This window comes from Echinops telfairi, unplaced genomic scaffold (genome assembly GCF_000313985.2).
Source record: "Echinops telfairi isolate 266 unplaced genomic scaffold, ASM31398v2 ScPeMD7_7420;HRSCAF=8458, whole genome shotgun sequence".
NCBI classification, from domain to species: Eukaryota; Metazoa; Chordata; class Mammalia; order Afrosoricida; family Tenrecidae; genus Echinops; species Echinops telfairi.
Window position 1 is genome coordinate 50,987,565 of NW_022111320.1, and position 15,306 is coordinate 51,002,870.

Below are 15,306 nucleotides of genomic sequence, written 5' to 3' on the forward strand. Positions count from 1 at the left end.
CGGCTTCCCGGGACCCCCAGCCTCAAAGATGCGCTGGTCCCCGATCCTTTGTAACCCGCCCTTAGGGTGCTCAGGGTTCACTTCGATCCGACCCGACTCCTTTCTCCTTGCAGCCTGGTCCTGAGGGCCCCTTCTCGCGTCGGCCCTTCCATTCTTCACACAGCTGTCCTTGCGGGCCCCTCGTCCGCGGTCCCACTTCCTCCGCACCTTGCGACCGGGCCGGGGCCACCCCTCCACGGGCCAGCTCCTGGCCTCGCTGCCCCCGCCCTCTCCCCAGCAGGACTCCCGAGTCAGGAATCGTGACTCCTCCCTCACAGGCCAGCTACCTTTGCTTGAAGGCCACGCCCCTTTGCCAACTCTCCCCGCCCACTCACTGAAGGCCCCGCCCCTCCGGAGTCGCCGCCGAGCGGCCGCCCCAGGCTCCGCCCCCGAAGCCGCACTTCCGGGCGCCTCCGTTCCGCTCCCCGCCCCGCCCGGCCGGCCCAGCGGCGACCATGGAGCGGCAGGTGAGGGCTCGGCCCGCGGCCCCCGCGGCCCCCGCAGCCCGTGCCGGGCCTGACCCTGCTGTGTCCCCTGCGCAGGTGCTGCTGAGCGAGCCCGAGGAGGCGGCGGCGCTGTACCGGGCCCTTAGCCGCCAGCCCGCGCTGAGCGCCGCCTGCCTGGGCCCGGAGGTCACCACGCAGTACGGGGGCCTCTACCGAACGGTGCACACTGGTGTGTGGGGCGGGGAAATGGGGTGGCGGGCCCTTCCAGCAGCGCGCACCGGCGCGGAGAGGGTGGGAGTGTGGAGGGCTCGCTCCTTGAAGGTGGACACGAATGTTGGGGAAAGATGGACTTCGGGGCTTGTAGAAATAGAGAGGTGAAGGCAGTGGTGTGACTGGTCCGGGTGCAGGGGTGTCTGGGGAGCCACGCCGACCGAGCTGTTATTAGATGGGGTCCATGCGTGCATGGGGTGGGGCCACGAGTGTGCACAGGGTTGTGGGAGTAGAACTCAGACCAGGGTTCCAAACACTGGGAGCAGGTGTGGACCTCCGGAAGTCACCCGCTGTGTCCAGATTGGGTGACGTGGGCAGCAGAGGGCTCCCCTCAATAGGCTGCCCCCTCAGGCTTGTGGCAAGGGTTGCCCAGCCTGCACCCTGGGTGTCTGGAGACGGATGAGGGGAGGTGGAGCGGGGCCTCCCCTCTAGCCCCCCAGGTGGGGTGCTGTGGCCAGGACTGGCCACATTGAGCAGCCTCAGGCCTCCTCTCGCAGAGTGGACGCAGAGGGACCTTGAACGCATGGAGAACATTCGATTCTGCCGTCAGTATCTGGTGTTCCACGATGGGGACTCGGTGGTGTTTGCTGGGCCTGCAGGCAACAGCGTGGAGATCCGGGGGGAGTAAGTGCGAGGGAGGAAGCTTGCATGTGGACATGGCCATAGCCCTCCCACCCCTACCCCCGTGTGCCCTGTGCAGGCAGAGTGCTGAGAGTGGCGAGTTTATGTGCCCTCTGGAAACATGGTTTGATAAACAAGGACTGCTTGTTCCAAACCCTGAGCTGGACTCAGCCCACAGGGTGGGTGAGGCTGGGGCCCCTGCCCCAGGGAGGAGAGGCTAGACCAGCTGGGGTGAGGGGAGGGAACAGTGCCCAAGCTGGCCTGAGACCAGAGCCTCGAGATTGTCTAAAGATCCTGGCCAGTGAGGGGCCTTGGAAGGGTTGCTGGTAGGCAGGAGGCAATCCCAACCTGATGCCCCTTGTTCTCAGACTCCTGAGCAGAGAGTCGCCATCGGGCGCCATGAAAGCCGTGCTCCGCAAGGCCGGGGGCCTGGGCACGGGGGAAGAGAAGCAGTTCCTGGAAGTGAGTCTGCCGTGGTGCCAGGGGCTGGGCATAGATAAAGACTCCGTTGGGGGGCGCAGCCTAACAGTCGTACATTCTCAGGTCTGGGAGAAGAACCGGAAGATTAAGAGCTTCAACCTGTCCGCGCTGGAGAAACATGGGCCCGTGTATGAGGACGGTGAGGCGGCTGGCCGGTGAGCGGGCGGGGCATAGCCGGAGCCCCAGGCTCCCACTGATCAACCCTCCCTGCACCCAGACTGCTTTGGCTGCCTGTCCTGGTCGCACTCGGAGACACACTTGTTGTATGTGGCGGAGAAGAAGCGCCCCAAGGCGGAGTCCTTCTTTCAGACCAAAGCCCTGGACATCAGTGCCAGTGAGGATGAGGTGGCCAGGCTAAAGAAGCCAGACCAGGCCATCAAGGTGCTCATGGCCATGACCAGTCTGTGCAGGGCAGCCTGGGGGCTCAGTGTGCACCCTGCCTGCACCACCCGTCCGAACAGGGCAGGCAGACAGGCCTGGGCATCACAGTGTCTCGTCTTCCCAGGGGGATCAGTTTGTGTTTTATGAAGACTGGGGAGAAAACATGGTTTCCAAAAGCACCCCTGTGCTGTGTGTGCTTGATGTGGAGAGCGGCAACATCTCTGTGCTTGAGGGGGTCCCCGAGAATGTTTCCCCCGGACAGGTCAGTACTGGCTTGGCCCCCATCACTCCCGAAGCTCAGGGGCCCCTGTCTAAGCTACTCCCCTGTACTCACACCTGCCCATCGTCTTGTCTCCAGGCATTCTGGGCCCCTGGAGACACAGGAGTGGTGTTTGTGGGCTGGTGGCATGAGCCCTTCCGGCTGGGCATCCGCTTCTGCACCAATCGCAGGTGAGGGGGTGTAACGGGGCTAGGTGGGAGCCTGTAGCTTGAAGCTGGTCTTGAACTTGGGGTCTCTCTCTCTGGTGGTTCCAGGTCAGCCTTGTACTACGTGGACCTCATCGAGGGGAAGTGTGGTAAGTGACCGGTGGTGCCCCCAGAGACTTGGCTGGAACGCTCTAGCCCTTGCCAGCCGTGTGAGGCTCGTGCTTCTGTCTGGTCCAGAACTCCTCTCGGATGACTCCCTAGCTGTCTCTTCTCCCCGCCTGAGCCCAGACCACTGCCGCATCGTCTACCTGCAGTACCCGTCGCTGGTGCCCCATCACCAGTGTAGCCAGCTGTGCCTGGTAAGCCGGAGGAGAGCTGAGGAGCCCTGGAGGATGTCCTGCCCTGGGCATGTGACTTCCCGTGTCTGGGACCATTGGCAGTCCCTTTGCACCCTCTATAGCAGTAGTTCTCAACCTGTGGGTCGTGACCCCTTTGGGGGGGTGGGGGCTGTCAACAACCTTTTCACAGGGGCTGCCCAATTCATAACAGTAGCAAAATTACAGTTATGAAGTAGCAATGAAAACAATTTTAGGGTTGGGGGGTCACCATCCACGTGAGGAACTGTATTAAAGGGCCGTGGCATTAGGAAGGTTGAGAACCACTGCTCTCTAGAGAGGCTCTCTCATTCATTCTCATCTGCCCAGGACCAGGTTCGGGCAAGAGGCTGGGATATAGTGGGGAGTCAGTGACACACAGGGCCACCGTGAGTTAGAATCAACCGAATACCAGTGCGTGTCCTAGAGAAGCTCCCTGGTGACCGTCAGAGGGACCTGCCAGCGGAGGCCCTCCGAGCCCCTGGGCCAGGTCTCCAGGGAGAAGGTACATGAGGCGCCATACCTCCCCACCCTCCCTTGAGACTGTCAGAGATAGGGATAGATGCTGAGCTCCGGGCCTGAGGGCACTCCCTGTCCTCTGGTGTCCCTGATCTCATCCTCTCTCCCAGTATGACTGGTATACCAAGCTCACCTCAGTGGTGGTGGACATCGTGCCTCGGCAGCTGGGAGGTAAGGGGGTGTGGCGGGGCATGCTGGGGAGGCCTGAGCTCCATCCACCTGCCATCTGAGGGCCTTCCCTCCCTACCTATCACCACCGGGAACAGCTCCTGTTGTAAGGAGGTGATAGGGGTCCCACTGGCTGGGGGAGTGTGCATTGGGCTACAGCGCACGTCCGGCTTTTCTTGGTTTGGGGGTCCAGTTAAAGCCACAGGTCCTTTTGTGGATCTCACAGGGGCCCTGGGAGGAAATGCTTTAGTTGTCAAGCTCCAGGCCCCTCCCCGCCCCAGCAGCTTCTGTCCATGCCAAGCCCTGGGTCAGCCAGGCTTTGGGAGGGCGGCTCTTGGCCAACTGGCATTCACTGAAGTTTTGGGAGCTCACAACGCTGCTGGGGACCCTCCACCCTCTCAAAGGTGTGAGCGTCTCTCGTGCTCAGGCCGTCTCATCTCTGGGCCCTCCTTGGGAAACTATTCCCCGCAAGGCCACCCCCAGGTGTGGACTATAGACTACCTTTACACCACCTGCTGCAGAACCAGGCCTGTTGGTGCTTGCACAAGGGCCCCTGGGGAATTCCCCAACAGCCTGCCTGCCTCTGAAGACTAAGCAGCCCCCCAGCCCACTCCCCCCCTCCCCCGCCCCCAGCTGTGGCCCCCAGACCCCCCTCCCACCCTTGCAGAGCACTTCTCTGGGATCTACTGCAGCCTGCTGCCCCTGGGATGCTGGTCGGCTGATAGCCAGAGGGTGGTTTTTGACTCGGCTCAGCGCAGCCGGCAGGTAAGGGAGCCCCCAGGACACCCCCTAGGGGTGCTGTTCCAGGAGCCGCTGCCGGCCCGGGCCTGCTCTCCCTGCAGCTGCTTTGGAGGCCAGCCGCTCGGGTGCTCCACAGCAGAACCGGTGGCCTCTTCTTCCGGGGCAGAAGTGTGGCCCCTCCCAGTCACTTCCACTCGGGGAGAAGGGACCTATTAGCAAGGCAGATCTGTGAGGACAGCTGATGGGGAGGAGACTGAGGCATCCCCCTGGGCTGGGCTACCCCAGTGCACCCCCATTCTTTGAGCATGGGATGACTTGGTCCTCAGCCCAGTTCAAAAACCCATTCTATACCTTGCCCCAGGCCACACAGCAGGTTATGAGTGGATGGGATCTGAACCCAGGGCCTTGGGCCACTCCCCAGTACACTGAGTAGTCATTGCCTTGGGTGCCCAGCCTGACCTGGACCCTCAGACATAGGGCAGAGGGATGTGAGGGCCCACACAGCTCAGGGTTCTTAGATGTGCTGCCACACCTGACCTCCTCTGTCTTAGGACCTGTTCGTTGTGGACACTCAGCTGGGCAGCGTGACCTCCCTGACGGCTGGTGAGCAGGGCCGCAGAGGTGGGGATGAGGTGTCCGAGCACGCGGGGAAGGGGTGGCACTCAGGCCACCTGGAACCAACTTGCACAGCCCTTACTGACTTATGTGCCCTGCCTCCCTCCCCTAGTGCGACTCCACATAGCCTTCCCACCCTGTCCACTCTCTGGACTCAGCGTGGTCCCCAGACCAGCTCCTAAAACCTTCCACAGTTGTCTCTTTCCACCTAAGTCTCCAGGGGGCCTACCTTGGGGATGGCCCTGCCACCTCAGTGCTCAGGAGAGGCCCTGTGTTGGCCCCTATTTTCTTCACCCCACCTCTGGTGACTTTGCCCCTGAAATGCCATCTGAGTCTTCCCCTGCCATAGCTGTGCCCACCTATCCGTCCCTCCCAAAGCTGCCACACTGTAGTTGCAAACCTGCAGCTCTTCGCCAGTTTCGGCTCCTGCCTAAGACCCTCTGGGGACCCCACTGCCAGAATCCACAACCCCCTTACTCCAGCCTGTGGGCCCAGCTGCCATCCCTGCTGCTGTAGTCCTCCAGGGGCAGCTGTGCTGGGGGTGGGAGGTTTGGGGTCCCCCCTGGCCCTGGCAAATGGAGCCTCACTCAGGGCCATCTGCATTGGTGTTTGAGAAAGGTGCCCCTTTGCCACTCGGGGTAGGGCTCCCCTGCCAGACTCAGGGATTTCCTGCCCGGACTCAGCATTGTGTGGGTAGGGCACAGAAAAGCTAGTGCCCTCCCCCTGCTAAGTACTTAGTGGCATCTCCCTGTCCTCTCCAGGGAAGCCAGCGGGAAGCTGGAAGCTTCTCAGTGTCGACCGGGACCTCATGGTGGTACAGTTCTCCACACCCAGCCAGCCCCCCAGCCTGGTGAGGATCGGTGAGCCTGGGGCCCTGGGGCAGGCTCCATGCAGGCAGAGTGCCCAGACAGTGAGCTGGCCCACGAAGGCCTGGCATCCAGAGGGAAGTCCTGGGCTAGGGTCCGTTGGACAGAGTAGGGCTACCCAGGGCGGTGCCCAGTCCTCTGGCATTGCAGGGCACAGGAGACATAAAGCCTAGAAGCTGAGGGGCGCATGAGAGAGAGAGAGAGACCCTGTGCATGCCAGCTCCCCACAGGTGGCTGGGCTCTGCCCTCTGGAGGTGGGTGGGTCAGCATGGTTGAGCTGCCCACTTCCCGCCCTGGCAGAGGGGGAGGGGGCAGGGCCCAGCCTGGCCACAGGTGACACAACCCCTCCCCCTGACAGAAAGTTGGGTTCCTGCCTCCCGCGGGGAAAGAGCAGTCAGTGTTTTGGGTGTCCCTGGAAGAGGCGGAGCCCATTCCAGACATCCACTGGGACATCCGGGTACTGCAGCCACCTCCAGAGCAAGAGAATGTGGAATATGGTGAGCTGGGCCCGGGGCCAGGAACACCCCTTGCTCCGATCCCTCCTCCCCCACCCCCCCAGCTCACAGCTTCCTGCCTCCCCTCACACAGAGATGGCCGGCCCCACTTGCAGGCCATCATGTCCAACTCTGAGCAAGGCCCTGAGTCAGAGCTGGGTACCATCAGCCCCCCCCAAAAGGTCACAGGGCCCCCTGTGCCCACACTGCATCTCAAGGGCTTTCCTCAAGAGCTGGGACAGGCCGTGTCAGAGCTCAGCCCCAGACCCACAGCCGTGGAGGGAGGGAGGCAGCCCCCAGTGGCAGTACTTGCCCTGTTGACCACTGCCCTCTCCCTGCAGCTGGCCTCAACTTTGAAGCTATCCTTCTGCAGCCCAGCGGCCCTCCGGATAAGACCCAGGTCCCCTTGGTGGTCATGCCCCATGGTAGGTGTCCTGTCTAAGGCCTGCCCCCAGCCCTGCCTGGCCGGCCCGTCACCCTGGGCTCCTTGTCCTCAGGGGGGCCTCACTCATCCTTCGTCACTGCCTGGATGCTCTTCCCGGCCCTGCTGTGCCGGATGGGCTGTGCCGTGCTGCTGGGTGAGTGCACAGGGAAGGTGGTGCCGGGTGGGCGGGGCTCGCTGCTGCCTTACACACTCCATGGGCACCAGCCTTCTCTCCAGGCCTCTCTGACGCCTGGCCCTGGTAAGCACACTGGGAGCTGCCCTGACGTGGACAACTCAGGCCCTCGGGGAAAGGCAGTTGGGGTCCCTGGGCGGCAGCCTCAAGTCCCGGCCACTTCCCCTTGAGTCTGGTGGAAGTGGCCCAGGGCTCACTGCCCAGATGGTGAGTGTCTGGGGGCCACGATTGCCCCTGACTGCCTTGTCTCATCCCTCTCTGGCCACCAGTGAACTATCGGGGCTCCACTGGCTTCGGCCAGGACAGCATCCTCTCTCTCCCTGGCAATGTGGGCCACCAGGATGTCCAGGATGTCCAGGTCAGTGGGGGATGGGCAGCAGGCCACGGGGCGGCCCTACCCAGCGCAGCAGGCAGCTGGCTTCAGGGTGCTCTACTCCCCTGCAGTTCGCAGTGCAGCAAGTACTCCAGGAGGAGCACTTCGATGCCCGCCAGGTGGCCCTGATGGGTGGGTCCCACGGTGGCTTCCTTTCCTGCCACCTGATTGGTCAGTACCCTGAGACCTACAGTGCCTGCGTGGCCCGCAACCCCGTGGTCAACATCGCCTCCATGGTGGGCTCCACTGACATCCCGGACTGGTGAGCGTCCCCTCCTACACCGCCCTCAGGAGACCCGCAGGCCCTGCGCCCACCACTCCCTCTCTCACCTGTAGGTGTATGGTGGAGGCCGGGTTCCCCTACAGCACCGACTGCCTGCCAGACCTCAGCGTGTGGGCCGAGATGCTGGGCAAGTCTCCCATCAAATATGCCTCTAAGGTGTGTGGCCCTCCTCCCTGTCAGCTCTGCCACCCGCCCCCTCACAGCCCAGGGCCCTGCCCACGGCCTCTGTCCCCCTCCTCTCCCACCCCCAGGTGAAGACGCCACTGCTCTTGATGCTGGGCCAGGAGGACCGGCGCGTGCCCTTCAAGCAGGGCATAGAGTACTACCGAGCCCTCAAGGCCCGGAACGTGCCTGTCCGGTAAGTCCAGCAGAGCAAGCCCTGGTTGGGGGGACAGGGGGGTAGGGCGGTGTTAGAGACAGAGGGGCAACGGGGCAGGGGAAAGTCCTCCAACAACATTGTCATCGTCCCGTCCCCCCCAGGCTCCTGCTCTATCCCAAGAGCACCCACACACTGTCGGAGGTGGAGGTGGAGTCAGACAGCCTGATGAACGCCGTGCTCTGGCTGCGCACACACTTGGGCAGCTGAAGCGAGCTGGCCAGCCCTGGAGCCCCAGAGCCTGGCAGAGGGAGAGGGGCTTCTCTGCTATGGGTGGGCAGAGATTCCTGGACTGGGTAGTCATAATAAAGGAGTGTGTGGAGCTTGGTTCCTGGTGGTATTTTATCCCAAGTCAGCCCTAGCCCTTGACCTGGTGTTCATTCAGCGTGTAGGACCCCTGCCCCCCCCCCTCCGCCCCCCCGGGAGGCGCAGCCTGGCCGTCCAGGACTACAGCCCAGGCTAGCTTCCCTTGCAGCAGCCCTGAGCCATTAGTCAGCCCTTGCCCTGCACAGCCTTCTCGCTGAGGGACTGGGAGGCCCTCTTCTTTCACGACACCACAGGCTAAAATACTCCCAGGGCCAGACCGTCCACACTGGCCCGAGGGAGGCGCCACCAACTCCTTTCCTAGAAGCAGAGGCCAAGAAGCACCCTGCACAGGCGTAAAGAGGACAAGTGACTTTATGTCCGACCGGAAGCACCATCCTCCCCCGAGGCACTTGTGGCCAGAGCCAGGCCTAGCCCAGCTGTATGACCTTGTGAATCCAGTCCACAAACATGGAGATCCGAGTGAAGACGGCTGGCCAGCCGGGCCGCGCGCACACTCGGTTGGGGATGATGATGCCCTCCAGGACCCAGCAGTCATGAGTGAAGCAGGACAGCGGGCCACCGTAGTCACCCTGGCAGGCGGGAGGAACGGGTGAGGGATAGAGACTAGCTCCTGGGGGATACAGCAGTGCATTTCAAACTCCACACACCCTCCCGGGGCCAGCCCAGGGCCCTGCCACTGACCTCACAGGCCCCCACAGGGACCATCAGACTCTGGGTGCACAGCTCGTTCTCCTGCACGCGTCCCCGCTGCTTGACGTTACATTCCGAGTTGGAGATGACTCTCAGCAAGGCCACGTTCAGAACCCGGCTGTCACCTGTGCCTGCAGTGTGTATGCAGGCGGGGTACAGGAACAAGAAGGGAGTTGCAGGCAGGATCCAGGGTGAAAACCCAGAACCACCCGCGCCCTTGCCCTGTGCTCCTACCCAGGGTTTCGCCCCAGCCGGCGATCTCACACTTGGTCCCCGCAGGCACCACGTACCGCTCAGGGGGCAGGCAGATAAGAGCCACTCGCTGGTTCAAGGCGGCTGGCCTGGAGCAGGGGCAGAACCAGAACAGGGGCACTCATGGTCCAAGAACACAGGTTCCAGCCCACCTCCCGCCCCTCAGTGTTCCCACACACCTCTCCAGCTTGAGCAGGACAAGCTGGGAGCGTGGCGGCCCACACACCATCCTGGCCACAGGGATCCGCTGCAGGTCTGGCTCCCCCGGCTGCGGGCTCTGGAACATGGTGCCCAGCCACACCTCATAACCCGGGGGAGGCGCATGGCTGGGAAAGGAGGCCTATCTATAGGTTCGTTTGCTGTCCCAGGGCACCCCTGCTGGCCGGTCTGAGGAATGGGGCTCGCGGGAGGGCCAAGGCAGGTAGCCGGACTGTTCCCAAACCCACGGGAGGCTCACCAGGCAGTAAAGCACTGCCGAGCTGTCAGCACCCACTGCTCCTTCACGAGGGATCCCCCGCACAGGTGCTGGCCCTTCCTGGATTGGAGATGGCAGACATGCTGGAGCCTGCCATCAGGTGAGGACCCCGGATGGAGGCAAAGGGCAGCCCAGCCCGGCGCCTCACCGGTTACGCAGGCTGACTGTCCAGGGAGAGTTTCCGGGCTGGCCCCCTACTACGCGCATCTTGGAGCGCCAATAGTTGGGCCGGTCCAGCCGCAGGCCGCACTCCTCAAACAGCACCTGGTCTGGAGGGCGGGCCCGGCCTGGTGAGACCCACCTGGGGAAGACCCACCCGGCCCGCATCTGGCCCACATGCACACCTGGGGGCTCCAAGATGGACGGCGGCTGGTCGTGGGCTGAAAAACAAAAACCACCTGAGTTAGGGAAGCAGCCCTCACGCTGGGGCGCGGGGCGCGGGGGCGGGGCGTCGGCGCCTGCTCACCGCAGCGCGGCAGCGCACAGTAGTCGAACGGGGTCCCCGGGTCCGTGGTGTAGCACCAGGGCCCGTGGCGGTCCCTGTCTGGGTTCCGGCAGTAGTTCGCCTCCAGTTCCGTGTGCTGGGCCGGTGTGAACCTAGGCGGGAGGGAGCACAAAACGAGCGGTGGTCCCAAGGCCCCCCGCGGGGCTCCAGTCCCAGGCGCGCGTGCCCCCGGGGCGGCTCACTGCGGCTTGTGCGGCGTCTTGGCGGACCAGGGCTGGCACAGGACGCCCTTGCGGGTCTTGCTCACCGAGCCGCGGTACTGCTCCCCAGCTCCGTGGTAGCATTCTGTGGCGGGCGCGGGGCCGCCCATCAGCCCCGGTCCCTGCCAGGCCCTGCGGAGGACTCCGCGCCGCCCCCCGCAGCCCGGTCCCTCGGCCCGAGCCTCACCCAGAGGCCGCACGTCGTCCGTGCAGCGCGGAACCTGGTAGCAGAAGGCCTTGCGCATGCCCGCCCGTGATGTGAAGCACCAGGGCGCCTCCGAGCCGTCGGGGTTCCTGCAGAAGTTCTCCCGAAGGTCCCTGCGCAGGTGCGCCCCTCAGCCCAAGCGGGGTCCCAGCCCCCCGCCCCCGCCTGGGACCGCCCTCCGGGCTCCCCCGCCACCTCACTTGCACGCGTATTTCTCCGGGACAAAGCGGTGCTGATGCGGGCTCTGGGCGTCCCAGCGCTGGCAGGGCACGCCTGCGGTCGTGGTGTTGGCCGTGCCCCGGTAACCCTCGCCCTTCCCGCCGAAGCAGTTGAGCGTCGTGGCCTCTTGACGCGACTGTGCCTCGGGCCCTAGGGGAAACCCAGGGACCCCTGGCGGGAACTGGAACCCGGTCTGGGTGTGGGCGGGTCCCTCGCGGCCCCCGTCGTGCTGTCCGCCGGGCACGCCCCCGCCCCGCCCCGCCGGTGCCCGCCCAGGCCCCGCCGCGCGTCCTACCGCAGCTGAGGAGGTCGCAGAACTCCCGCTCGACCTGCGGGTCCGTGGTGTAGCACCAAGGCCTCTCGGAGCTGTCCGGATTCCGGCAGTAGTTGTCGTCCAGGCTTTTGTCCAGGAACCTGGGGTGGTAGGCGCCCGCGCGCTAGACTCTAGGCCCCGCCCGGCCCGCCCCTGCAGTGCGCGACCCTCCCCTAACCCGGGCGCGCGTACTTGCTGGGCTCAAAGGGGTGCGGGTGCGGGTGCTGCAGGTCCCAACGCTGGCACTCGCGTCCCGACTCGGTGCGGTCCACCAAGCCGCGGTAATCCTCGCCGTTGCACCAAACGCAAGCCGCTGCGGGGTGGGGGTTCCGCACGGTGCGTTTGAGGATGGGCGCGTGGGCCTGCCCCTCCTGCCCCTGGCTCCACCCCGCGCCGCTTACCCTCGCGGCAGGACTTGATGCCACAGCTCTGGAAGCGCCTGACCGGGTCAGTAGTGTAGCACCAAGGGCCTCTGGCGTCCCCTTCAGGGTTGCGACAGAAATTCTCCTCCAGGCCATTCCGGAGGGTGGGCGTGTATCTGAGGGGGTTGTGGAATCTTACAGTACTTGCTGGAGAGGGGGACAGGCAGGGAAGGGCGGGAGACGTCTGCCTCACTTGTGGTCAACGGGGAACTTGTGCCTCCAGTGCTGGCAGGGCAAGCCGTCCGTGGTGGTGGCCACGGTGCCACGATACCTGGCCCCATTGTCCATGATGCAGTTTCGCACATAATCTGCAGCCAGGAGATGGATGCTCAAGGCGGCCTGCGACCTGGGTGCCCCCGGCCCCAACTCCTGTACCACCCCCACTCCCCCACCCCTGCTCCTTCCCACACTGGCCTTTCTTCTGGAAGAGATCACAGTGTCCTGAACGGCGCAGTCTTGTGTGGAGAGAGTACTGGGTCCAGGGCAGCAGCTGGCAACCATGAGTGCTTACATTGTAGTGGAAAGCCCTGGGAGAGGCCCAGCCAGGGTCAGCCAGCCGCCCAGGCTCCCCTGGCCAGCCTTCTCCAGGTGCCCTGGCACCTCACCGGCAGTCCAGAAGAGGCCCACATTGCCCCGCACACTCCTCCACGTTGGTCACATTCTCCTGCCAAGTCCCAGGCTCCCTTGCATGTAGCAGGTGCTGCAGTTCTGTGCCCCGGAGCACTTGGAAGTCATTCAGCTGCGAGCGCTGCCCTGCGGATGGGCATGTGGTGAGCACCGGGCAGGTGGGCATGCCTTGCCTGTGTATCCACAGACGAGTATATCCACATGTCCACACTTTTTATTCATACATCCGACCAGAGCTCCAAGGCCTCTCAGATGAACCCCGTGGGCACATTTACAGGCTGGCCCCTTGCACAGGTAGAGCAAGCAAGCCCAGATAGGAGTGTCATCACAGCGCCCCCTAAATGGGCTCAGGCTGGACATGGACCCTCCACAAGAGCAGTGGGTGCTGGAACTGGCCTCATCTCCTCCCCCAGATGAGAACACCAAAGCTCAGAGCCCTCACACTGCCCCCCCACCCCACCCCGCCCCAGCCATTCTGCCTTGACTCCTCAGCGGGAAGACAAGTGGAGGGCTATAGGGAAGGCCAGGCACAGGGGGCATGACTGCCTACAAGATTCCTGCAGTGTGGCCCCAACCTTGCCCCTGGGCTGCAGCAGATGTGCTCCTAGAGGCCTGGTGTGTTAATGGCTTCTGTGTCGCTGGGGCTGCCCAGCTCCACTCAAAAGGCCAAGGTCACTGCTCCATGCCCGGCAGGAAAGTGAGCTTCAGGCTCAAATCACAGGTCGGGCCTGGGGCCAACCTCCTCCTGAGGGAAGATTCGGATGGGGTGGGAGGCACTCACCGGGGGCACCTGACCACTGCGTCAGAAACAGCAGGAGGGGTAGCCACTCCATTTTTATTTTCTGGCTGGAAGCTGTCCTGTGACGCACTGGAGCCCCATCCCGGAAATTGTGAAACTCTGTCTCTACGGGATTGGGTGCCTCTGGTTCCACACCCCCACCCCAGGCCTGCTGGAACCTCTTTAGAGACATAGGGTGGGGCCACCCACAGGCCCCCTTGGGTCAGGTGCCAGGGACCTCATCCTGACAAACCTACACACCTGAGAGGCCTCCCTGTGGTGCAGTGGTCCTATAGGGCTGGTGTTGGGGATTCCGTGGAGGGGCTTGAAGCACCTTGGAGCGGGGAGGAGCCCTCCCTCCTGCAGCCTCCGGTGCCCCCAGAGTCAGTTGGACCTGGGAGCTGCCAGCAGCACATTTTCCCAGCCTTCTATTTCCCCCTGTAGATAACGTTCCCTGCCCCCAGCCAGCCCCGCTTCGCCCTTTTGCTGCCTTATCAGCCCCAGCTGTGGCAGGTCAGACCCACACCCCTGACACCAGAGCCCAGGAAGACTCTCTTCAGAGATGCCGTCCCTGGAAGGGTGAGTGAGGTCTCCCATAGGGCCTGAATTAAAGCAGGCTTCGCTGTGAAGGGTGGTGGCGATTCTGGCCCGCGCAGGCGAGCACTCAGTCATCCTAGGGAACATCTGGGCTGGGCTTCCAAGTTCGAGTGGGAGGTGAGGCAGGCGGCCAGAGACTCCTCGTTGTGACTTGCGCTCTGCCACTCGTGGGCTAGGAGTGGCCCCAGAACAGGCGGGGAGTGGAGGGAGTTGGGTGGTGGGCGCCCAGATGAACCAACCCAGAATCCTTGCAAGAGATTGCAGACGAGAAGCCGGGCGGAGGCCGGGCGCCGGCTAGTGCGCATGCGCGGCGCGGCGCGCGCGCGGGCGCGCAGTTTGGCCCTGGACGCGCGCCGTAGCCAAGGGGCTGGGCGGATGTTGTGAGCCGGGACGAGGCCCCCGAGGCTTTGGGTGAGTGAGGGGCGGCCCGGCTCCAAGCGGGACGAGTCCCCCACGCCTCCTCTCGTGGCCTCGGCCCGCCCAGCGCGAGGGTGGCCGCCGCGCGAGGACCGCGGCCTGAGTTGCGAGGCCCCGGCTCGGAGATGACTTGGAGGGGTCCTCCGGGGTTTGGGGCAGGGCGGGGACGACTTGGGGGGCCGGGCGCTGTCCTCGGCGGCGTTCTTGGACCCCTGGTCGGGGTGGGCTCAGTTTTGAGCCTAGATACCGTGGGGGCCTGAGCGGGGGTCCCCGTGGCAGGGAACCCCCAGGCGGCGTCAGGATCTGCCTCACACCTGGATCGCCAACACTTGACCCTTGGAGTGGGTTTCATCAGCCTGCACCTGCTCCGGTGTGCGGAGGGGCGAGGCACCCGCAGCCACGGGCACGCACGCTGAGGGTCCGCGGTGGGCGGCAGGGCAAGGTAGTCCCCTTCCCGAGAAGCAGGGGTGGTGCCGATTGTGGAAGGCACGTGTGTGTGGCGGGAAAGGAGGGCCTGTGTGGGGCCCGATAATGGACTCAGCTGCAGGCCGGAGCTGTCAGGGCAGGCTCCAGACCAGCCTCTCCGCTAGAACTTTTTGCGATGCTGGAGAGGCCCCGTGTGTCCACTGACCCCAGGGTAGCCCATGGGCCCTTTGAACTCTTGCAGGATGGGCAGCAGTAGGGTGTTCAGTGGGGTCTGCCAAGGAAGTGGGAGGCCGTGTTCATGAAAGGGAACAAGAAAACAAACAGGTGTTGGTGACGGTTACAGGAGGCTCCTGGGGTTGCGTCGACAGAGGCGCCGAACCTAGGAGTGTCAGAGGTGGTCCGGTGCCCGCAGATGGCGAGATGTGCTTTGGGGAATGTGCAGTAGGGTTCTTTATGTGTCAGCTGGACCTGGTGTGGCTTACCACTGAGATGGACACAGTCCACCTCGCTTTGGACACTTTGCCCTGACTTCCCCAGAGTCGAGCCATTTCGTTGTGTTTCAGTCAACATGTATCTGCTCTTTGGTGAGCCCTGCACTGGACGCTGGGACACAGGGGACAGGACATGATCCCTGTCACACAGTCCAAGGCCCTGGGTCTAGGGATAACTGCCCAGCCTCCCTGTGTCCCTACCTTTCTCTGCCCTGCATGTGTGTGAGTGTTCATGTACCTGGAGGCCCCCAAGAGGCCTTCAAGCCCGCTTGC

General features: G+C 63.9%; 2 protein-coding genes across 9 annotated transcripts; one reads left to right on the plus strand and one right to left on the minus strand.

The window, feature by feature from the left end:
- Nucleotides 1-494: 494 nt before the first annotated feature.
- On the plus strand, nucleotides 495-8,416 carry APEH (acylaminoacyl-peptide hydrolase). Its single transcript, XM_045297709.1, has 21 exons — nucleotides 495-714; nucleotides 1,253-1,379; nucleotides 1,745-1,838; nucleotides 1,920-1,995; nucleotides 2,074-2,237; nucleotides 2,362-2,499; nucleotides 2,596-2,687; nucleotides 2,772-2,812; nucleotides 2,901-3,022; nucleotides 3,667-3,727; nucleotides 4,392-4,489; nucleotides 5,017-5,068; nucleotides 5,842-5,930; nucleotides 6,305-6,443; nucleotides 6,782-6,865; nucleotides 6,938-7,018; nucleotides 7,327-7,415; nucleotides 7,502-7,692; nucleotides 7,767-7,869; nucleotides 7,965-8,071; nucleotides 8,194-8,416. The coding sequence occupies exons 1-21, from the start codon at nucleotides 495-497 to the stop codon at nucleotides 8,297-8,299; spliced, it is 2,274 nt and encodes a 757-aa protein (XP_045153644.1). The 3' UTR covers nucleotides 8,300-8,416.
- A 333-nt stretch (nucleotides 8,417-8,749) lies between these two features.
- On the minus strand, nucleotides 8,750-13,173 carry MST1 (macrophage stimulating 1). Of its 8 annotated transcripts, none has more exons than XM_045297567.1 (18): nucleotides 13,106-13,173; nucleotides 12,303-12,450; nucleotides 12,112-12,224; nucleotides 11,891-12,005; nucleotides 11,677-11,813; nucleotides 11,472-11,588; nucleotides 11,251-11,376; nucleotides 10,944-11,112; nucleotides 10,726-10,856; nucleotides 10,521-10,623; nucleotides 10,300-10,430; nucleotides 10,178-10,213; nucleotides 9,982-10,102; nucleotides 9,816-9,893; nucleotides 9,538-9,684; nucleotides 9,341-9,447; nucleotides 9,098-9,237; nucleotides 8,750-8,985 (listed from the first exon to the last, which is right to left on the minus strand). In XM_045297567.1, the coding sequence occupies exons 1-18, from the start codon at nucleotides 13,155-13,157 to the stop codon at nucleotides 8,824-8,826; spliced, it is 2,133 nt and encodes a 710-aa protein (XP_045153502.1). In that variant the 5' UTR covers nucleotides 13,158-13,173; the 3' UTR covers nucleotides 8,750-8,823. The 8 variants fall into 8 exon arrangements, with proteins under 8 accessions (XP_045153502.1, XP_004715222.1, XP_045153497.1 ...); XM_004715165.2 differs by having other exon boundaries at nucleotides 11,258-11,376; nucleotides 11,468-11,588; XM_045297562.1 differs by having other exon boundaries at nucleotides 10,944-11,133; nucleotides 11,258-11,376; nucleotides 11,468-11,588.
- Nucleotides 13,174-15,306: the final 2,133 nt, after the last annotated feature.